The following is a 24,299-nucleotide window of genomic DNA, read 5'->3' on the forward strand; positions in this document are numbered from 1 at the left end:
CTCTCATATATTTTAAAATATAACAGATTAAAATATAATATAGAAATTAGGGCCGCGACTCGATTAAAAAAAAATCTAATTAATTTGAGGCTTTGTAATTAATTAATCGCATTTTAATTGCATATAAATATTTGACCTGAGAACAATGAGAAGTAATTTTTCACATGTATTTTTAGTATACCATTGAATAATGACTGAATACATAAGCTTAATCAACAAAATATTGTTTATTTATTTCAGTCCAGCAGACCAGTGCATGTTTGCCAGTTTAGCAAAAGCATATTTGTGATATTTGAGGCTCAATGTGCTGCGGTGATACGCGAATTCCTTGTTGTATAGCTTGCACACAACCATGCTCTTGACGACGCTTCCATTCTTTCGTTTTTTTAAACAAAATTTCCCATCCACGGGGCCAAGCAAAGCAGTCTCATCAGCTTCTTCGTTCCATAGCTTCGTTCATGTTCACATGGCTCGTTGTTGTCGTGACTCCGGAGCGCTAGTTGGTGTTCCAGTATAATTGGTCCGTCGAAACTCATTCATTGAAAAACGTTCCGCGGTTTTTTTTTTTGCGTAATTAATTAACGCGTTAAAGTCACGTAATTAACGCGTTAAAGTCACGTAATTAATTAATCTTAATTAACGCGTTAAAGTCCCGGCCCTAATAGAAATATTTTCTAAATATAGAAAATATATTGAATGTCATGCACCATCATATTTTCTAAATATAGAAAATATATTGAATGTCATGCACCATCTGATTTGGGCTATTGTTAATCAACCTCTGTAAACATATGCAGGAGCTTGCTTAACTCACAAAAAATACTTTGTTTCAATAAACATACATAAAATAATTCAGTTTTGTTTGTATATCAATGTATTTTAATATATGAATCAATATATAGCAATAGGTTGTCCATCCATATATTGCTATATATTTTCAAATATATGAGGAAGTTTCTGATACATTGAAATATATTTTCTAATGTATTGCAATATAAATTCTAGTATATTGCAATATATTTTTGTTTCGTAAGGGGGGGCACAGGGTAGTGAAATTAAATCGCTAGTTAATACAACTAACAAGGCTAAAAATAATTCAGAAACTATCAAAAATATGCCATTACAAAAGAAGAAAAACACATTGAAAATGAAATAAATGAACTCAGTCGCACAAATGTAACAGGATATTCAGTATGCTTCATTCTTTGTTTATGTTTTTCAAAGATTCGTAAAGAGATTCACAAACTTATTGCTGCCTTGAAGAACAAGCGGGTGAAGATGATGAAGATGAAGCCGCCACCGTTCCTGAGAGCTCATCTTCACGAACTAGCCTAATACAAAGCACCGCGAGATCATTCCACATTCCATCATTCACGAGAGGTTTGTGTCAAAACTGCAAACGAAAAACTGAGAAACGTAAGCGAAATCTTTGGCAATGCATTCACAATCCAAGATTTGCGAAAACAAATCTTTGAAAAACATGAACAAAGAATGAAGCATACTGAATATCCAGTTACATTTGTGCGGCTGAGTTCATTTATTTCATTTTTAATGTGTTTTTCTTCTTTTGAAATGGCATATTTTTGATAGTTTCTGAAAAAGTTTCGTTCAGTTTTATAAAGTTTCGTTCAGTTTTATTGAGACAAAGGTAATTCCATACCTATGACAGCCTTCAAATAATGATTGTAGCGCGAACAATGGCGTTCGAATGTTGGCTGTGAAAGGGAGGTTTGATTGGTTGGGATACTTAAAGGGGGGGGGAGGGGGTGAAATGCTGTTTCATGCATACTGATCTTTTTACACTGTTAAAGACTTGGATTCCCATCCTAAACATAGACAAAGTTTCAAAAACTAATGTTGGACATTTGATGGAGTATTTCTGTGTCAAAAATACTCCTTGCGGTTTCTCACAAGTTTCGGAGAGTTTTTTTCGAGTATGGGTCGGCTTGACGTTAATAGAACGGAAGGTCCTTGTATGGGCCGTACGGCTCTTCTCCCGGTAGGGTGCGCGCGCGCGTGACTAGAGCGAGAGAGGAAATGCACGGCCGTAAACACTCTGGGTGCAGATCCACTCGTCTGTGAACACTTATGTCGTTATAGTCCGCGCCGCGCTCCACTTCATTCCTATGGGTGACGTCAAGCGACTTCAGCGCTTCAGCACAGCATTCCTGGAAGGCAGCGCTGCATTTGAACCGATTTGAACGCAGAAATGACGGGAAGCTTTACAACATCGCTTCAGTCGCGTCTCAAAGTGGATTTCCACGGTCACTGCTGTCACAGGACTTCACCAAATCATACCAAAGAAGTGTGTTTTTGACGGAACGGTCCCAGCGATAAAGGTTCGGTCCTGCTTTGGAAGCAGCCGGTGAGTAAAACTGCTTCAAATGTCTGTGCTGTTGGCTATCGTCGCGTGAGTAAACATCAGTAAATGACACGATCGCGCAAATGCGCTAACGGTTACTCCATTGCTGTTCTCTGTATAACGTTACACTAGTCTGACGTGCAAAACCGTTTTGCTTGCTACTGCTAAGGTTTAGTCGCATACAATAGTCCATAAACCGAATCATGTCCTCATAAACTGCGAGTAAAGACACACAAATGTTGACAGGCCACTAAATACAGTCCATACCACAGAGACGGACGTCCTGATGTTGCTGTTTCTCCTGTTCAATTTATTTCTGCCTCAGATTTGATTCTGGATCATATATCTATTAGCTGAGATCGATAGCGATGGGTTTCTCCACGCTTGAGGACGTCACCGCTTTGTGCGCACTCGTCATTCTTTAGCTCTGCCCACACGATATGCCTCCAGGCGCTCGTTTTTTTCCGGAAAGACTCGGTAAAGCCCATATTTCTTTTATAAATATAATAAAACTAAAGACTTTTCGGAGATATGAAGGATGTAATACTACTCTATAGGTACTCAAGATTGACATGAGATTGACTGAAACTGAGTGTTTCACCCCCCCTTTAACGAAATGTGCCCTCTTTGCTTAGTTTTTTAAACGTGTGCGTGAATTAACTAATACGTTCGTGGTTATTTTATACTGTAAACATTTAGTAAAATCACTAGTTAAAAATTAAATGGGTAGGCTAATTGTGAGGGAAAACTTCAAAATCTTTCTGAAGCTGCACATCGAGGGCGCATAGCAGCCACAAAGCATCACGAGCACCCGTCTTTAAGCTTAAATGACGAATGGGACACCCTACGGTCTTGTGGACTTAACGGACATGTGCACGAAATGGCCATTGCAAGTCCACAAGACTGAAAGTGCACATGAACTGTGCTATTTGGGACAGGGCCCATGAAGTGTGCCATTTCAGACAGGGCCTTAGTAGATATGAAGACACTCGTTTCACTCGACGAATCGGTGAGTGAATCGTTGTCTCACTGAACGAATCTTTTGAAAGTTCTGCCAGATAGACTCAGGAGAATAAATACTGTGACAATTATCCATTTATTAACAACCCAGCAAGCAATAAAGTACTTTGGCATAGGCCCCGTCTGTAGCTCGCAATCAGAGGACATGTCCGTTCTTCGCTTATCAATGACATCAAACTCACGTTACCCTCGATTTCTGGTTTTATTTTGTAGAAACCATGGAAACACCAAAGACACTTTAATATATTATATGTTTTATTAGACAGGTGAGCAACTGCATAATACATTAATCGACAGAAAACGAATCATTATTATACTAATACTGGTACAAAGTTATCATTCCCACAGAAGTAAACCAAAAGGCAATTAAAGGTTTTAGAGATATTAAAGGAGTTTAGAGATATTTAGCTTTCAGTGAAGGGCAGATACTCTGCCAAAAGGTATTTCATGCATATTACCACCTGTCCTTAAAAAGATTTAAACTCTGGAGACTTGACCAAATTGCAAATTCCCATTGTGAACTCATGCTTATGTTTGAAAGAGGCTTCTCTCTTGGTCTGAGTATCTAAGAAGATGGTGCAGGAAATTCTGGGCACAATACTTTACTTTACTCAGATCTGCCTGTAATGCTGTGCGTCTTCCAGACTCTTAGTGTTATGTAATTTTCTGATGTCAGGTATCCATCTTTTACACTTTAGCCTACTTCAGAGCATTTAATGTTATGTATTGATTATCTAAATAGGGTAGCCGCTTGGTTCTATGGCAATGGTCATTGCCTCTGGTTAGAGATAGCCTATAGTCTTGCATATTGATGAGCATATCATTTCAATAAAGAGTTAAACAGAATAATCAAAAGTGTAGTTAAACTATTATACAAATGACCAAAAAACAACAATCAGAATTCTAACCTAAAATTGAGGTCATGATAAAATAGAGTCAGATAAAAGTAAATTGGAATGACATTACCACGCTGAGAAAAGACCGCAGAAACCTTCACCCGCTTATCATAAACGGGCGCTGGGATGATCACAACCGTGATGAAAAGATGTACAGATCAGACAGGTTTTTACCACAGAGGATGTGTTTATTTTTCAAAGGAATCATGATATGACAAATGGTGCATTTATCATGCTCATAGTAATAGCTTGAGTAAACACATACAGACAATACAAATCAATATCTCAATGCATCCATCTAAAAACCAACAGCAGGTGATATGAAATATGTCAGAGCCTTTTTACAGATAAAGATTGTCTGATATCCATTTTTTTTTTAATTTTATGAATAATCTGGTATTTTAGGGCTGGAGTATTTGTTTTAAGTGGATTATTATAAGCTGAATGAATAAAGTTGACAAAAAGAATCATATTTTCATGTGCAGTTGATAAAAGAAAACAGGTTTGATCTGAGAAAATTCCCTTTAAAATACAGCAATCGTACAGCAAAGTTTGCAACTGAAGGGTGCTCTGATAAGGCCTTCAGAGACAAATAAATTAATAAAAAATTAAGGTTTTATACTTCTGGTTAAAGAGTTTGAAATTAACTCCAAATGTTGATCCTTCATAACTGCGTAAACCTCGTTCAAAATTTAATGACTTTGTTGGTATAGCTGCTTCAAAAGTAGAAAATCACTCAAATGATTCGTTTTCCAAATCGGCACAGGCGCACACTCGCACACATAAATTACTAAAAATATTTTAAAAATGGGATAGAAACAGGTCACAAAAACCAATAGAACGAGACAGAACATTTGCCATGTCTACTGTGAATAAAGCAGTCTTTGCCATGGAAACAGTCATTTATAATCATCAAATGGACTGTACAAAGTGTGAAAACGAAGGAATCACTAAATCTTTTAGCGTTACTAAATATTTCAACTTGGAGCCTGGTTTTAAATGTCAGGCTCAGAAGTGACCCTGTTAACCGCAGTGCTCAACACATGCATTCATATCTGTGTATTGTGTTTTAATTCACTACTGCATATCCTTCAGTGTGATGTTAAAGTGTTAAAGTAGAAATCAGACGTTTCTGTGCAGGAATAGATTCACAGGTCCTGTTCATGCATCTGCTGTTGCATTTTTTGAAGCATCTCCTGCATCCTCCGCAACTGTAAGGGACAAAGTGAGAAAATATTCAGCCTTTGCAAATGTCTCAAAATACTATCCTACTGACTAGTTTTGTGCTCAGTGCCACATTAAAAAAGTTAGAGTTAAAGTGATAGTTCACCCAAAAATGGAAATGCTGTTATCATTTACCCAGCCTCAAGTTGTTCCAAAACTGTATGAGTTTCTTTCTTCTGCTGAACACAAAAGAAGATATTTTAAAGAAAGCTGGTAATCGAAAAATTGACGGTAGCCATTAAATTCTAGCCTGGATGCCAGCCGAATTTAGCCCCGCCCATAACATTTTTAGGTCGGGCAGTTCGGTCTGGCCTCGCTCCATAGAGGAGTAATTATCCCCGAACAGAAACTGTTCGGACCAATGAAATCATCAGGGCGAGCTTTAGACGATGACAGACAGATGATCAACAGTATCGTAATCATCACGTCATCAGAGGGGCTTGGATTATATTTCTTCGAATCCTAAACGGAGAGCTTGTTTGTATCTGCATTCACCTTCACTATTTCTCTCAAAAATGATGATCATGTTGGGTAAGTACTCTGTGTATCATTAAATTATTTTATTATTTTACAACACCGGCAAAGATCGTTTATTCCAGCGCGCGTGCAGACAGGGTTGCCAAGTTTTTACAACAAAACCCGCCAACTACTAGCCCAAAACAATAGCTTCTCGGGGGGTTCTCCAGAAAACAATGGCGTTTGGGGGGTAAAATGTGTGTTATTTTGGCAAGGTTGCCTGCTAAAATTCGCACTCATGGGTCTATATATCACATAGTCGTTTCAACCCGCAGACATAAGCTGTGTCTCATTTCAGAAGGCTGCATCCTCCGGAGGTCGCATTCGAAGGGTGCATACGTCATAAGGCCGTCTCATTTCAAAAAAGTGAGTAGGACACTCCAAATGCGACCTTCGAATGTGTCCTTCTTTCACAGGAATTCAGAGTGTGCATGAGGTGTAGCCTTCACGGCTGGAGATAACCCACAATTCTTTGCGTCTCCGTTAACAACCGTCATTTTTTTTTTTTATATGAAAAAACGGCACCACCGCCAGATATACATGCAAGCGTAGGTATGGTGTTTAAAATAAGTAGTTCAAGCTTTTTTTTTTTTTTTTTTTAAGCTCTATTACCTCAAACAGATGGTTTTGGTAAACAGGATTACAGCTGTTTAGTGCATTTTAAACGTTTAGAACAGTAAATTGTTGTCAAGACAAGAAACATTTCATAGTCATTTTCAAGTTATAAATAATTTCCATTCATATAACTGACGTGAGAGCGCAACGAGGCTGAACTTGTTGGCATAGCAACGTGATACTTCCTGCCTGTGTGTCCTACGAAGGACGTCTCGTTTAATTCTGATTGAGGACACTCCGTATACTGCATCCTACACAGGACGTGTCCTCCGGAGGATGCAGCCTTCGAAATTTAACGAAATGAGACACAGCTATTGAAAACAGCCTACGGAAAAAAACGCGGACTTGGCAACACAGTGCAGTTGAGCTCAGTTGACATTTGACAACTAGCGTAATGCGTCGCTTCGTTGCTCTGATTGGTTGCAGGTCTGTCCAATTGAGGTCTTTCCTGGTTCGGTTGAAACACGCCCCATAATCACAGCCCAATGGAGCCGTTTCAGACTCATATTCTGACTAGAATTGCGTATGACCACGTCAGGCTAATTCAATTCCATAGTAGGGGAAAAAAGTCAATGGGGCCCATCAACTGTCTGGTTACCAACATTCTTTAAAATATCTTATTTTGTGTTCAACAGAAGAAAGAAATTCATACAGGTTTGGAACAACTTGAGGGTGAGTAAATGATGACAACTTTAATTTTTGTGTGAACTATCCCTTTAAGAAATGAAATGGCTAGATTAAGCAGGACAGGTGACCTCTTCATCCTTCATCTTTATCAGCTTTTCTGTCTCTACGTCCGGTGTGGACAGTGGTAGTATGGGGATGGGACTCTCCACGCGATTATCCTGGGTCAGTTTGCTGGTGAATACAGAACATAAGTAAACTCAATGGCAACGTATCTTGTGCTATTATGTTACCAAGATGTCTGGAAAACCCATTGTGAGTTACCTTGTCATTTGCTGTATGCACTGCGCCCTGTAGTTTTCATAGTGCACGTCACACGTGATGTCTTTCAGGTCATGCATGTGTGAACGAATCAACATAGTCCTCAGCTTGACGAAATCACAATGGGACTGATTGTCCACTGTGACAAAAAAAAAGTATGCACACAAATCTTTTTTTTTTTTGGTTGAAATGTATCTAGTTGGTTGATTATCTGAAATGCAAGTCTTACTTTCAATGCTTATCAGTACAGAGTTTTTCATGTGCAAAATGTAGCTATCCAAGCACAGATTCGTACTGACCTTCCACGATGCCCCATGGGTAAAGTCTCCCTCTCACCCGCTGACCTTTGACCTCTACTATTGTGTTGCTTCCAATCACAGCAAATGGAGTGCTCTCCTAAAAGCACAAAACACAGAGATTTATATTTATTGCTTTTAGGTTTTAATTCTTTTAAAGTTTACATTAGTTAGCTAGTTAGTCACGTTTTTCAGGAAGAATTGAGTTTATTAGAAATTTTGCCAGGGTTATTATAGTTGACTAAAACTACATCTTTAAAAAAAAACTTCTGTTACTTGAAATAATATAAACGTTTACTGTAATGAAAAAAAATATATCTATATCTATATATATATATATATATATATATATATTTAATTAACCTTATTTTATTTTAACTTGATGTACTAACATAACTATGACTGAAATCAAAATTAGTAAACATTTTTATTAAATAAAATGTTTATTTAATAAAATTAAATTACAAAAGCACAATTACTCAAATTAAAATAAATTAATTTAATTCAAATTAAATTAATTTGATTAAAAATCTAAATATTAATCAAAACTAAATCTCAATGATACTAAAATAACTGTTTCCCTTGTTCGAGTGAAACATTTATTTTTATTTTATTTCAATTAAGCATTTTATTTCAATGTTTTATTATTTTATCTAATTTATTTTTATTTTTCAAAATACACCGCTAGTTATTATGTAAGCTTTTTTCCACGACTGAATACAAAATAAAAAGGGTAATCACGACTCTGACTTTTTTCTTGCAATTGCAAGTTTACATCTCGCAATTATGAATTGCGTGATATAAACTCCCAATTGTGAGTTATAAAGTCCGAATTTGCGAGATATAAACTTGTTATTGAGAGTTATAAAGTCAGAATTGCGTAATTCTGACTTTTTTTCTCAGAATTGACTGTTCTGAGTCTTTATAACAATCATAAACTCACAACTGCAAAAGAAAAAAAAATCTGATTTGTGAGATAAGAAGACGCAATTATCTATAATAGTTTTATTCTGCGATCGTTCAAACTTCCATACGTTTTAAATAGAATGTGCCAGAGGTGTAGTTACAGCATCTGCCTAACTGGATCAAACGAATTACCCAGCCAAACCTTAACACCTTGACAGAGGGCAAGCTCCCATAGTTTCCCTAATAATTACAATTATAACAAGAACTGTTTTTATATTTGAATACATTTTAAAATGTAATGTATTCCTGTGATCAAAGCTGAATTTTTAGCATCATTACTCCAGTCTTCAGTGTCACATGATCCTTCAGATGATTTGCTGCTCAAGAAATATTTCTTATTATTATCAATGTTGCTTAATTTTTTTTTGTGGAAACCGTTAAACCCCTTGATGGAAACCATGGTTTTATTCTGGCATGGACGTCAGCCAGACATCAGCCTGGTTGGCATAATAAGTGCTCAAGCATCCATTTATGTGTCATAATACAGACCTTCAGCTCTCGGTCCTGCTGCTTGAGCTCCTCGTCCTCATCAGAATCACAGTCTGGGAACTGGTACACTTTGATTCCAAACTTCTCGATCTCCTCCCTTACCTTGAATAGAAGGATCAAAAACATTTTACGTCAGAAGCCCTGACACTATCAAGCAAGGACACGGTGTGCGTATGAACATGAACAGAGCGTGTGTATGTATAAACAGGCGGAGGTGGATCCGACTTACCCTGTCCTTCATCTTCCTCATCTCCGCTGGCGTCAGACAGTCAGCCTTGGAAATAAGTGGAACCACGTTCACCTTGTCCTGCAGTGCCTTCATAAACTCCACGTCCACGGGCCGCAGCCTGGGAGGAGAGCAGAGAGAGTGAGTGGGCTTATCCAGTCTGAGATGCTTTATTTACTTTAAGTTCAGGTTTTTTTTATGTTTCTTAAGTCTCTTATTCTCACCAAGGCTGCATTTATTTGATTAAAATAGAGTCAAGACGGTAATATTTTGAGATATTAATACAAATACAATTACTAAATACAAAATACAAAAACTAAATATTACAATATATTTTAAAATGTAATTTATTCCTGTGATCAAAGCTGTATTTTCAGCATCATTACTCCAGTCCTCAGTGTCACATGGTCCTTCAGAAATCATTCTAATATACTGCTCAAAAAACATTTCTAACTAATTATCATCAATGTTGAAAACTGTTATGCTTCTTAATATTTTAGTTCAAACAAACAGCATTTTTTAAGTTTGTTTTGAAATATTAAAAATGTTTCTTTTTTTATCTTACTGACCCCAATGTTTGAATAGTAGTGTATATTTTAATTTCAGTAAAACAAGCGATATGCTAGACAACAAGATTTTTTGCTCTTTCATAATAGAGATTGTTTTTCAGTTTTTTATATATACAGTCTTGTTCAAAATAATAGCAGTACAATGTGACTAACCAGAATAATCAAGGTTTTTCGTATATTTTTTTATTGCTACGTGGCAAACAAGTTACCAGTAGGTTCAGTAGATTCTCAGAAAACAAATGAGACCCAGCATTCATGATATGCACGCTCTTAAGGCTGGGCAATTGGGCAATTTGTTGAATTAGTTAAAAGGGGTGTGTTCAAAAAAATAGCAGTGTGGCATTCAATCACTGAGGTCATCAATTTTGTGAAGAAACAGGTGTGAATCAGGTGGCCCCTATTTAAGGATGAAGCCAACACTTGTTGAACATGCATTTGAAAGCTGAGGAAAATGGGTCGTTCAAGACATTGTTCAGAAGAACAGCGTACTTTGATTAAAAAGTTGATTAGAGAGGGGAAAACCTATAAAGAGGTGCAAAAAATGATAGGCTGTTCAGCTAAAATTATCTCCAATGCCTTAAAATGGAGAGCAAAACCAGAGAGACGTGGAAGAAAACGGAAGACAACCATCAAAATGGATAGAAGAATAACCAGAATGGCAAAGGCTCAGCCAATGATCACCTCCAGGATGATCAAAGACAGTCTGGAGTTACCTGTAAGTACTGTGACAGTTAGAAGACGTCTGTGTGAAGCTAATCTATTTTCAAGAATCCCCCGCAAAGTCCCTCTGTTAAAAAAAAGGCATGTGCAGAAGAGGTTACAATTTGCCAAAGAACACATCAACTGGCCTAAAGAGAAATGGAGGAACATTTTGTGTACTGATGAGAGTAAAATTGTTCTTTTTGGGTCCAAGGGCCACAGGCAGTTTGTGAGACGACCCCCAAACTCTGAATTCAAGCCACAGTACACAGTGAAGACAGTGAAGCATGGAGGTGCAAGCATCATGATATGGGCATGTTTCTCCTACTATGGTGTTGGGCCTATTTATCGCATACCAGGGGTCATGGATCAGTTTGCATATGTTAAAATACTTGAAGAGGTCATGTTGCCCTATGCTGAAGAGGACATGCCCTTGAAACGGTTGTTTCAACAAGACAATGACCCAAAACACACTAGTAAACGGGCAAAGTCTTGGTTCCAAACCAACAAAATTAATGTTATGGAGTGGCCAGCCCAATCTCCAGACCTTAATCCAATTGAGAACTTGTGGGGTGATATCAAAAATGCTGTTTCTGAAGCAAAACCAAGAAATGTGAATGAATTGTGGAATGTTGTTAAAGAATCATGGAGTGGAATAACAGCTGAGAGGTGCCACAAGTTGGTTGACTCCATGCCACACAGATGTCAAGCAGTTTTAAAAAACTGTGGTCATACAACTAAATATTAGTTTAGTGATTCACAGGATTGCTAAATCCCAGAAAAAAAAAATGTTTGTACAAAATAGTTTTGAGTTTGTACAGTCAAAGGTAGACACTGCTATTTTTTTGAACACACCCCTTTCAACTAATTGCCCAATTGCACAGCCTTAAGAGCGTGCATATCATGAATGCTGGGTCTTGTTTGTTTTCTGAGAATCTACTGAACCTACTGGTGACTTGTTTGCCACGTAGCAATAAAAAATATACTAAAAACCTTGATTATTCTGGTTAGTCACATTGTACTGCTATTATTTTGAACAAGACTGTATATACTATACACCGATCATCCATAACATTATGACCGGTGAAGTGAATAACACTGATTATCTCTACATCACAGCACCTGTTAGTGGGTGGGATATATTAGGCAGCCAGTGAACATTTTGTCCTCAAAGTTGATGTGTTAGAAGCAGGAGAAATGGGAAAGCGTAAGGATTTGAGTGAGTTTGACAAAGGTCACCAAATTATGGTGACTGGGTCAGAGCATCTCCAAAACTGCAGCTCTTGTGCGGTGTTCCCGGTCTGTGGAACCGTGGTCAGTATCTATCAAAAATGATCCAAGGAAGGAACAGTGGTGAACCGGCGACAGGATCATTGGCGGCAAAGGCTCATTGATGCACGTGGGGAGCGAAGGCTGGCCTGTGTGGTCCGATCAAACAGGTGAGCTACTGTAGCTCAAATTGTGAGCATCAGAACTGGACCACGGAGCAATGGAAGAAGATGGCCTGGTCTGATGAATCATGTTTTCTTTTACATCACATGGATGGAGGGGTGCATGTGTGTCACTTACCTGGGGAACACATGGCACCAGGATGCACAATGGAAAGAAGGCAAGCCAGAGGAGGCAGCGTGATGCTTTAGGCAATGTTCTGCAGGGAAAACTTGTGTCCTCCCATCCATGTGGATGTTACTTTGACATGTACCAAAGAACATGTACACCCTTTCATGGAAACGGTATTCCCTGGTGGCTGTGGCCTCTTTCAGCAGGATAATGCGCCTGCCACAAAGCAAAAATGGTTCAGGAATGGTTTGAGGAGCACAACAACGAGTTTGAGGTGTTGACTTAGCCTCCAAATTCCCCAGATCTCAATCCAATCGAGCATCTGTGGGATGTGCTGAACAAACAAGTCCGATCATGGAGGCCCCACCTCGCAACTTACGTGACTTAAAGGATCTGCTGCTAACATCTTGGTGCCAGATACCACAGCACACCTTCAGGGTTCTATGCTTTGATGGGTCAGGGCTGTTTCAGCTGCTAAAGGGGACCAACACAATATTAGGAAGGTGGTCATAAAGTTATGCCTGATCGGTGTGTGTGTGTGTATACATATATATCAGCAGAGAGTCTGGGATGTATTACCCATGGCCAAATGGAGGGATGAAGTACAAACAGCAGTGGACACGATTATCCTGGATGTTCTTCCTGTTCAAGCCACTTTCATCCCGAAAATACTGTTCAAACTGCTGGTCAATATAATCAGTAATGTTCTTCCAGCTGAAGATCAAGACAAAAGATTCTGATTAGCAGAAAAACTACCAATAATTTAATGAACAACTCTGTGGTAAGCTCAAAGTATGTACCTCTCCGTGTTATTGACAGCGTCTCCAAAACCTGGTGTGTCTATAATGGTCAGTTTCAGCTTAACGCCCTTCTCCTCAATGTCGACGGTGTGTTTGATGATCTCCACAGTCTGACTAATACGCTCTAATCAACAAAATACACATTTGATGGCATTATTTAAATTGCAGTAAAATATGCAAGCCTGGAAGCAAAAATATACCTTCAGCATTCAGTAGTTTCCTGTCCTTGTACAAATCTGTGAGGAACAAACTGTTGATCAGGGTGGACTTTCCAAGACCAGATTCCCCTGAAAAACAAAGAGTTTAAACATTCAGAAATGCACTAATGATATGACCCAGGATACATTGAGCTGTCATGCTTCTGGTCAGAGGGAGACGTACTGATTTAAATATTATAATTAAACTGCGATAGTTCCACTTTAGCACAATCGAATATGTTTAAGTATATGGGTCAATGACATGACATATTTTTTTTTGTTTTCAAATTCATTATTTTCCTAAAAACATTAATAAATACATGTCATATATCAAATTGATCTACAATATTTCCACCAACATAAAAATGTCTTTTTATTCAATGTTACTTTAAAAAAAAACATGTGACAGCATATGACATCACACAGAAGACCCCCAGAGGACCCCTTTGATGCAGTAACAATCTTAGTCACCCTCCCATAAATATTTTGAGTAAAGATGAGGTTGATTCAACTTATCACGTCAAGTGGTATGACCACTGGGAAACTTTGAAAAAGTGTTATTATAAAAGTGTGGATTTAAAAAAAATCTATGTATAACCTTGGGCATATGGTCAAACATTTGTATAGGTGTCCAAGTTAATGCCTGCTAGATTTTAGTTGAGTTTGAAATGTCAAGTGGTGCGACCAGCCAATTTACATTTAAAAGTATCAATTCCCCCTGCAATCGCAAAATGAAGTAAGAAATATAACTAAACCGTTAGTTAATGACTATTAACACATTTTTAGAGTTAAAAACAAAACATAAAAACTCCTTATGGAAAATTGTGTCTGTTTATATGAATTGGATCAAAAGGGCAATACATAAAGAAATGGAAAGGGAATTTACCATGTGATATGCATTTCAGACAATACAATGATTCATATCTACAAGTTCTCAGTAGTGCTAATTGCATTAAATGTATATTATTTTAAATTAAATTTACCACAGTTTTCTGGGTGGTAAAACCAGAAATCTTATTTCAAAATGATTTAATGTTGCCTTAAAAGCTGTAAGCATTTTAAAACGGTTTTGCTTAAAATTATTTATTTATTTTATCTTAAAAACCCCATTTGTCATTGACCCCGATCTTTATTTGGACCTCAGCACTTTTTCCGTATAAAAAAAGTAAATTAACACAAAATTAGCTCCAATTTAGCAGACTTTAAGTAATATATATATATATATATATTTAATTAACCTTATTTTATTTTAACCTGTTAAGCTGAATCCCAACTTTTGAAAAAATCCTAAGAAATGCATACTCAGACTAAAACAGATATATATATATATATAATATTTAAACAAAATAAGAAAAATGTGGACATCCTAATCCTGTTCCCCTGTACGCTTCCTAAACTTTTGAATGGGTCATTTTAATAAATTCAGCTATTTATTGTCTTGTGGACTATATGTAAAACACATTTTATGTAAAATATCTAATTCAGGACAGCACTAAATAAAAAATAACACATTTTGTATGATGTCTTTAATTTTGTCAAAATTATTTCTCAGATTCTGCAAACGGTTCACATATTTTTTTTATTGCACCTGTATCTCTAAGTGAATAAAACAATATAGATAGAGGGGTAGAACAAGCTTCCATAGACATGTCGCTTCGAGGGAGGGGAAGTTACAGTATTTCAATTAAAGATTAGGCATTAATTTTAATAAGATAATGATGTGATACATAATTTATAATAAATACTGCAAGTCCTAAAATATAAATATTGTCTATTTTGATTTCATATAGTGACTGTAAGTTTTCATCTAATATTTTATGTTTTATTTCCGCATTAGCTCAATGAAGGAAAACAATATTTGATAGTTATAATTGTGTCTTTAGTTAACAATAATAACGACACTGGTGATAAGGAAACTCACCTGCCACCATGAGTGTGAAATCAAAGCCTTTTTTGACCGACTTCCTGTGAACCTGGTTTGGGAGGGTGGCGAAGCCAACATACTCTTTTTCCTGAAACATTGGATTATAATGACATAATTCAATAACACAGCACTCATACTACAATATTCATTTCCATATCAAAACAACTGTACAGCATGCAAAAAACGGACATCGGCAAGCCAAAGCATGTGATGGCTAAAGGGATAAAAATGAATCCAAGCGCCCCACCCCCAACCTGACGTATCCCACACTCTCTACATTACTAGGGCAATCCCAGAATTCCTGCCATGTTTCATTGTGCTTAGAGAGTCTGTGCGGGAGCGTTCATGCCTAAAGGCTTCGCAGTCCGTATTTAAAATATGACATAATTTATCCTATTATATAAACCTCTCTGCTGTCATATACAATCATTATGCTTGGTTTGCATCATGAATATGCAAAATTGGCCCTGGTTATTGATCCAAATCATCTTAGAGGGCAGGAGAGTATATGCAAATCTGTAGGAAAGTGCATGAGCTAATGGCCAAGGTTGAAGACTAATTAGTGCTTGCTTTTGAGAAAGCATTTATTGAAATAGCAATTTTGGATCAGAAAGTGGAGGTCAAACCATCTGTCTTTCTCCTGCATCTCCAGGATTGTTTGGCCTGTCTGGAGAAAGGTTTATCCTCACCTAGGGCCATGGATATTGGATTTGGCTTTCATGCACAGCTGACAACAGTCTCAGTCACTGGAAACCGTGTGCATGCGTTCGTGGGCGTTCACTGAGACACAACACAAGAAATGAATCCGAGCAGAAAGAGGCATTAGCGTTACTTTCATCAGTCGTCCAGATTGACTGACAGTTCGCCCTCGGGTGGACATACGGAGGAGAGCCAAGTGCACATTTAGACATTTTCTAAGCCAGTACACAGCAGACCACACGAACATCAGCTTAACTCACATTTATCCTGTTTTTATGTTGTTGTTTTTTAAGAAAAATACAGCAAAACGAATGAAAAAAGCCTATAATGTATCATTAAAAGCCCTACACGGGTAAATTTCACCCTGTAATTTAAAAGAAATGATTATTATTATAAAAAATCTATTAAGATTTTTTGCATTGTGATATTATTTCTTTAACATGCATTCTCATGATAGTAATGTGTATTAGTGTCACAATGCAAGCAATCTAATTTGCAATAAACCGTGACGCAAAAATGCAGTTTATCACTTTTCTGTTTCTTTTTGGTGTTGGCCTTTCTTCGAGATTCACATTATGTAATTAGATTCAGTGACATTTAACGAAAACTTTAAGACAGTGGCTGACGGTATCAGCATCATTGTTCTCAAATGATGCAATGGATGCAGTTCTCCTGCTGCTTTACAGTGAGGTTAAACAGAGATGAAATGTGGGACACTGAAAGCAGCCAGTGAGGATTAGTTTCATGCATCTCTGAAAATGGACAGCATCCATGCATTTAATGGAAGAAATATTAGCAACCCTTAAATGCATGTCCAAATATATGTATGCTAGCTATTTTTGGGGCTCATTGTTACTCTCCTAACCAAACAGATGTAGATAGAAGCTGTGAGTGATGCTGGTGCAGGACCGTCATATGGCTCTATTCATAGCAATGTCCCAGAAATATACGAGGCGTGCTCACAGATCGGATCAAGATGTTAAACTCATAAATGCATCGCACTATTTATATTGATGATATGAGACAATAAAGTACGCTTACCTCTCCATCCTCTGCTGTGTGATGTGAGATGCCCGCAGCAGGTTAAGGATGCAGACGCCCATTCAAGCGTTGAGAAATCCACGACGATTGATGCAAACAGACAAATTACATCTCTGTTATTAAATATCGCTGCTAATTCAGCCACATGCCATTATTACCTCACCACTTACCTGATTTCACCGTCCGGCTCTTGTACCTGGCGCTGCTCGTCATCCCGACCGCTTTCGGAACGCGAAATCTCAAAGCGTACTATGGAGAAGGCTTGCTCATTAATATTCATTAGCACAGCCTTCTCTATTGGACGGCCTGCGCGCCGAATGCTTATTCCAAGTCCAATGCTATTGGATGACAACCGCGGGACGGCGGCATTACGTAATTAATATTCATTAGAAGAGGTTCAGCCATAGTAGGATTCATATTTTCGCTTTGAGAACAGCTGGAATAAATATGATTGTCGGATTTGGAGGGGAACAATCTAACAGTAACGACATCTGATCAATCATATAAGACCAACCATTTGCGAATTACCTTTATTGATCATATAAAACTGGCAATAAATCGATATTTACATTTAAAGACCACGTGATTTACAAATAAAACAAGGATTTATTAATAAATAAACTGACACTTTCAAACTGACCAATGATTCGACATACCTAAAGTGTTACTGTATTTAATTGTTTAGTTAAATATAAAATAGTAATAATAATTGAAAAAAAAATACAATTAATACTACTTTAAAGCATTTGCCAATTATTTTAATAATCAAATATTTTAGAATATTTATTTTTCTTTAAATTTAGGCAATTAATACATTGTAAAAGGATAGTTTATATACAGTAAAAGTGGTTGTCTAGCTCCAATACATATAGCTACTGTACAGTTCTGGTGTTATTGTATCAACACATGACGCATGGTGGCAGTATAACGCCATATCCAGACTCGTTTGAATGAATGGATTTACACCGGTCAGGCATAACATTATGACAGGTGAAGTAATAATACTGATTATCTTTTTATCACGGCAGTGGGTGGAATATATATTAGACAGCAAGTGAACATTTTGTCCTCAAAGTTGATGTGTTAAAAGCAGGAAAAATGGTTTGACAAGGACAAAATTGTGACGACTGGGTCAGAGCCTCTCCAAAACTCCAGCTCTTGTGGGGTGTTCCCTATGGGTGTTCCTGGTCTGCAGTGGTCAGTTTCGATCAAAAGTGATCTAAGCACGAAACAGTGGTGAACCGACGACGGTCATGGGCGGCCGAGGCACATTTGCACGTGGGAAGCGAAGGTTGGCCCGTGTGGTCTCATCAAACAGACGAGCTAGCTCAGATTGCTTAGGAAGTTAATGCTGGTTCTGATAGAAAGGTAATAATAATCATAATACATTTTATTTTTATTGCACTTTACATTTGGAACAAATCTCAAAGTGCTACAGTTAAAGGTCCATTACATTTTTGTTGCGTATCGGACTGCATAGCCGCAGACCAGTCAAAAATGGTTCAGGAATGGTTTGAGGAGTTTGAGGTGTTGACTTGGCCTCCAAAAGGGGGACCAACACAACATTAGGATATATATGTTATTCATTTTATGCCTGATCTGTGTATGTGAGAAAGCATTTGAGTGCTCAACTTCTCCATTTTAGGTCATGTATGTATTCTCATGCATTGTGAATTTCCTCACAGAGGACAGCGTGGAAAGGAAGATGTCCGGAGAGCAACACAATGAGACCCTGCTCTGTAAATACTGCCCAGGAAACCCTGTGACAGTTTACCAGGCCTGACTAAAGGGAATTGTTCCTGTCCGAAACAGATCTGTTTATTTATTCTAAAAACACAGTAAAGGCCGCTTAAATTAGGACAATGCTGACATTGTAAATTTGTTGGTGAAAAAACGAAGTAGGCTCATGAATGAATGTGGCCTGTATTGTGAGAGAAATTTCCTTTGAGCCTTAGAAGTTTGTTGAGGAGATAATGTTGATATATCTTTAGAAACTGCTGGCCAGTGAATTGAAAACATATACTTATATTTTTAAAGGGTTAGTTCACACAAAAATGAAAATTATATATATATATATATATATATATATATATATATATATATATATATATATATATATATATATATATATATATATATATATATATATATATATATGAGAGAGAGAGATCCTCATTTGTACCTGTGCGGATCGATTGAATGAGGAATCTACATGGTATATACCTATGATCGCACCAGCTTGGAGTTAACATGTCGAGCTACATGTCGAATGCACTGGGGGTAAGCAGATAAATATCTAATTTTCATTTTTGGGTGAACTAACCCTTTAATCGCCCTAAAGCCTATTTGATAGCATTTGTTACTGTTCAAATATGTATTAGGCTTCTGATACGCATTCATTTGGTGATTATTAGGCTACTTACGGAAAAAAATAATAACACACGTCTAATATGTATAAACAAATGTATTTATTTTTTACGTGCAAAACATTAATAATGTCTCGTCACATTTAATTATGAATTATGAATCATGTAAATAATAGCATATTTTCACATATTCAAAATAGTAAAATTCCATAAAAATGTTTACATCACTGGATATTATTGCTATTACTATTGTAAAACATAGTCAAATACTAAATGTGTTGCTTCTTATGTCTTACCACACACTCTTTCACTCCTAAAATATTTGGCCATTTCTAACTGTCGCGTGCTCATTGTTTATGGTGGCTATGACCCTCTATTAAATAATATCCTGGATAATACCAATAATATCCTAATATCCTACCCTTTATACTATGAATAATATTAAATAATTCTCATCTCTGTAATGGTATTCAATAGTGCCCAAGTTTTTGAAGGTCTAAAAAATTGCATCCATCCATCATAAAATTAATCCACATGATTCCAATGGGTTAATAAAGGTCTTCTGAGGTGAAGTGATGGATTTTTGTAAGAAAAAATATCCATATTTAAAACTTTATAAACTACAGTATAATCACTGGCTTCCGGCAATGGCCAGCATTACATCCTACTTCACAAGTCAGGTCAGAGGTCACCCTTCTGCCGGAACTTGACTCTCGCGTGGACACGCATACGGCCGTTAATAAAATATTATTAAAGAGATCTTGTGCTTGCAAGGTTTAGGGTTGTAATTTTTTGCTCAAGAAACATTTATTATTATTTTCAATGTTGAAAACAGTTATGCTGCTTATTATTTTTCTGGAAACAGTGATACATTTTTAAGCACAAAATAGGATGTTAAGAGAACAGCAGAAAATATTTTGTATAAATGTCTTTATTGTCTCTTTTTATCAACTGTATGCGTCCTTGCTGAATAAATGAATATACTCTATGAATTTCTTGCCAACAAAAACCTTTTGAACGGTTTGCATCATGAAATTGTGTGGAACATTCATTTGACATCCATCAAATTGTGGTTTTCATCACTTGTTGTTGTAATGAAAGACAATTACATATAGCTTTATTTGACCTGAAGTTAAGAGTCAAACATGTTTATCTGATATCATTTTCAATGGCGCCATAGTTAGCCCTATAAAGCATATTGAAAAACGAGAAGCACATCTAAGGATCTGCAGTCGGTAATCCGCTCATCAGCCTCAGAGTCTCTGTTGTTATTAGTCTGACGAAAGCTGATCGTTATAAACAATGGTGCAACAAAACAAAAACCTCGTAAACACAGAGAAGCAGGGGTGCTTACGATCACTCATGCGGCCACTCTAGCGCAAGGGCAAACCGGAGGAAAACAATGATGGGAAAATCCTGTAGAAACAGTGAAATAATCCAGCTGCTCACCTTCCTGTGCTTCAGTGCTGGTTAGACAGCAGCCAAACAATTAATGCTGCACGCTGCAATTATAATAGTCCTCTGTTCACTCCAGATCTGAACAATCCCAGCCCAGCTATTTGGCAGTCACACAAGCATTGTTGTTGTATTTTCATTCTTCAATAGCTTCGCTAACTTGTAGTTCGGTTTCTTAATTGAAATCATGGCTCTGATGTCATCATGCTTTCCCGCTATTTCATCAGAGTATTTACAAACAGTTTCTTTTTCCTTGAACTAAGTCCATTGTTGGCAAGCTTTGTGCATCCATTAAATCCAAATCTACTTATCTTTACACACACACACATACATTATATATATATATATATATATATATATATATATATATATATATATATATATATATATATATATACAGTCTTGTTCAAAATAATAGCAGTACAATGTGACTAACCAGAATAATCAAGGTTTTTAGTATATTTTTTATTGCTACGTGGCAAACAAGTTACCAGTAGGTTCAGTAGATTCTCAGAAAACAAATGAGACCCAGCATTCATGATATGCACGCTCTTAAGGCTGTGCAATTGGGCAATTAGTTGAAAGGGGTGTGTTCAAAAAAATAGCAGTGTCTACCTTTGACTGTACAAACTCAAAACTATTTTGTACAAACATTTTTTTTTTCTGGGATTTAGCAATCCTGTGAATATCTAAACTAATATTTAGTTGTATGACCAGTTTTTTAAAACTGCTTGACATCTGTGTGGCATGGAGTCAACCAACTTGTGGCACCTCTCAGCTGTTATTCCACTCCATGATTCTTTAACAACATTCCACAATTCATTCACATTTCTTGGTTTTGCTTCAGAAACAGCATTTTTGATATCACCCCACAAGTTCTCAATTGGATTAAGGTCTGGAGATTGGGCTGGCCACTCCATAACATTAATTTTGTTGGTTTGGAACCAAGACTTTGCCCGTTTACTAGTGTGTTTTGGGTCATTGTCTTGTTGAAACAACCGTTTCAAGGGCATGTCCTCTTCAGCATAGGGCAACATGACCTCTTCAAGTATTTTAACATATGCAAACTGATCCATGATCCCTGGTATGCGATAAATAGGCCCAACACCATAGTAGGAGAAACATGCCCATATCATGATGCTTGCACCTCCATGCTTCACTGTCTTCACTGTGTACTGTGGCTTGAATTCAGAGTTTGGGGGTCGTCTCACAAACTGCCTGTGGCCCTTGGACCCAAAAAGAACAATTTTACTCTCATCAGTCCACAAAATGTTCCTCCATTTCTCTTTAGGCCAGTTGATGTGTTCTTTGGCAAATTGTAACCTCTTCTGCACATGCCTTTTTTTAACAGAGGGACTTTGCAGAGGATTCTTGAAAATAGATTAGCTTCACACAGACGTCTTCTAACTGTCACAGTACTTACAGGTAACTCCAGACTGTCTTTGATCATCCTGGAGGTGATCATTGGCTGAGCCTTTGCCATTCTGGTTATTCTGCTATCCATTTTGATGGTTGTCTTCCGTTTTCTTCCACGTCTCTCTGGTTTTGCTCTCTGGTGTTGTGGGGCTATTTTAGTACAGTGAACTCATTGTCATGTTAAAAAAACCAATTTGAAATGATTCTTGCTTTGTGACATCAGCAGCCATCAGAGGATGGGTTCATGGTGGTCATAAAGGGATGGACATGGTCAGAAAGAATGCTCAGGTAGGCCATGGCATTTAAACGATGCCCAATTGGCACTAAGGGGCCTAAAGTGTGCCAAGGAAACATCCCCCACACCATTACACCACCACCACCAGCCTGCACAGTGGTAACAAGGCATGATGGATCCATGTTCTCATTCTGTTTACGCCAAATTCTGACTCTACCATCTGAATGTCTCAACAGAAATCGAGACTCATCAGACCAGGCAACATTTTTTCTTCAACTGTCCAATTTTGGTGAGCTTGTGCAAATTGTAGCCTCTTTTTCCTATTTGTAGTGGAGAGGAGTGGTACCCGGTGGGGTCTTCTGCTGTTGTAGCCCATCCGCCTCAAGGTTGTGCGTGTTGTGGCTTCACAAATGCTTTGCTGCATACCTCGGTTGTAATGAGTGGTTATTTCAGTTAAAGTTGCTCTTCTATCAGCTTGAATCAGTCGGCCCATTCTCCTCTGACCTCTAGCATCAACAAGGCATTTTCGCCCACAGGACTGCCGCATACTGGATGTTTTTCCCTTTTCACACCATTCTTTGTAAAACCTAGAAATGGTTGTGCGTGAAAATCCCAGTAACTGAGCAGAACTGTGAAATACTCAGACCGGCCCGTCTGGCCCCAATAACCATGCCATGCTCAATTTCTTAAATCACCTGTTAGGGGATAACAGTTTAGGACCCAAGACCAGTTAATAAAACATAAAACATTTGCAGTTTCATCAGCAGAAGCCGCTTCGAATCTCACAAGGAGTTCGTAGACCACGCTCCCTCTCTACCTGTCTTTTCATACATACAATTTCTCAACAGTTTTACTGTTTTCAAGATCTATCCACATCTTTATGCAAGGTGGATGATTCTGATTGGCTCAGAGAAAATGGACAGTCGTGGTAATTGTCAGTTAATAATCAGATGTATGTGTCCATAGATCACGTGTTGAAGCTTTCACTCCGAAATTAGGTCCATTGTGACCTTCCAGGTCTGGAGCAGGCGCCAGCTTGTCCAGAACAACACGTTCACCAATCTCTCAGGGCACTGTAATCCACCTCCAATACTGATCTGTAACACAGAAAACTGCACACATACAGATACACAGTCTCTCTCCAAGGTTGGAGTAGATTAAGCTTAGTTCTTTCCCAAAACAAAATGATAACGTGCTTTCTCTCAGTGAGAAGTACAGACAGTAGTACAGGGAATATTCATCTTGACTCTTTACTGTTTCAGTAAAGGAAAGGAAATATAAAATGAATAAAAAAATAAATAAAATGAAAGACAAATCCTTTGGAAGCTGGACTAAGTGAGCAAGCACTGTTTCTGCACTCCGGGCATGTTAGGGGTGTGTGATACTTCCAAAATCCAAATACACACAAGTCATTAAGTGTTTAGCGACACATCACACATCTCTAGGCCAGACCCTCAGTCACTCCTCAGAGACCAAATACACACTTTAGAAAACATATGAAGAAACAAACAATCAGTGGTTCTATTGATTTAGTAATATCATAACTGGAAATATTAACCTCACTCACCGGAAGTGATTGTGCAGTGGTGTAAAATCCAGGACATGGTGTATTAGAGGTAAAAAAATCAAATGAACAAATTATATATATATATATATATATATATATATATATATATATATATATATATATATATATATATATATATATATATATATATATATATATATATATATATATAAACTCTTCGGTTTCTCGTACTAACAAATCACTTCGTGTCTTATC

General features: G+C 37.4%; 2 protein-coding genes and 1 long non-coding RNA gene across 3 annotated transcripts in view; 2 read left to right on the forward strand and 1 right to left on the reverse strand.

Moving 5' to 3' along the window:
* The window catches only part of LOC137063071 (uncharacterized), a 90,776-nt gene extending 74,157 nt beyond the window's left edge, over positions 1-16,619 (forward strand). Inside the window, exon 4 of the long non-coding RNA XR_010901339.1 lies at positions 15,957-16,619. This is a non-coding gene — a long non-coding RNA (uncharacterized lncRNA). The remainder of the gene's footprint in view (positions 1-15,956) is intronic.
* The window catches only part of septin5b (septin 5b), a 105,246-nt gene continuing 85,398 nt past the window's right edge, over positions 4,452-24,299 (reverse strand). The window contains exons 2-13 of the mRNA XM_067434091.1: positions 17,215-17,293; positions 17,045-17,058; positions 15,302-15,392; positions 13,384-13,470; positions 13,184-13,307; positions 12,963-13,097; positions 9,559-9,676; positions 9,330-9,431; positions 7,878-7,974; positions 7,582-7,717; positions 7,389-7,491; positions 4,452-5,489 (exon numbers count right to left, since the gene is read on the reverse strand). Of these exons, the coding sequence (XP_067290192.1) occupies positions 5,427-5,489; positions 7,389-7,491; positions 7,582-7,717; positions 7,878-7,974; positions 9,330-9,431; positions 9,559-9,676; positions 12,963-13,097; positions 13,184-13,307; positions 13,384-13,470; positions 15,302-15,392; positions 17,045-17,058; positions 17,215-17,293 (1,149 nt within the window). The 3' untranslated portion in view covers positions 4,452-5,426. The remainder of the gene's footprint in view (positions 5,490-7,388; positions 7,492-7,581; positions 7,718-7,877; positions 7,975-9,329; positions 9,432-9,558; positions 9,677-12,962; positions 13,098-13,183; positions 13,308-13,383; positions 13,471-15,301; positions 15,393-17,044; positions 17,059-17,214; positions 17,294-24,299) is intronic.
* The window catches only part of cryba4 (crystallin, beta A4), a 40,287-nt gene continuing 35,265 nt past the window's right edge, over positions 19,278-24,299 (forward strand). Inside the window, exon 1 of the mRNA XM_067434099.1 lies at positions 19,278-19,324. The gene's annotated coding sequence lies outside the window, so the exon portion shown is untranslated. The remainder of the gene's footprint in view (positions 19,325-24,299) is intronic.

The sequence above is a fragment of the Pseudorasbora parva genome, chromosome 23 (genome assembly GCF_024679245.1).
Source record: "Pseudorasbora parva isolate DD20220531a chromosome 23, ASM2467924v1, whole genome shotgun sequence".
Taxonomy (NCBI): Eukaryota; Metazoa; Chordata; class Actinopteri; order Cypriniformes; family Gobionidae; genus Pseudorasbora; species Pseudorasbora parva.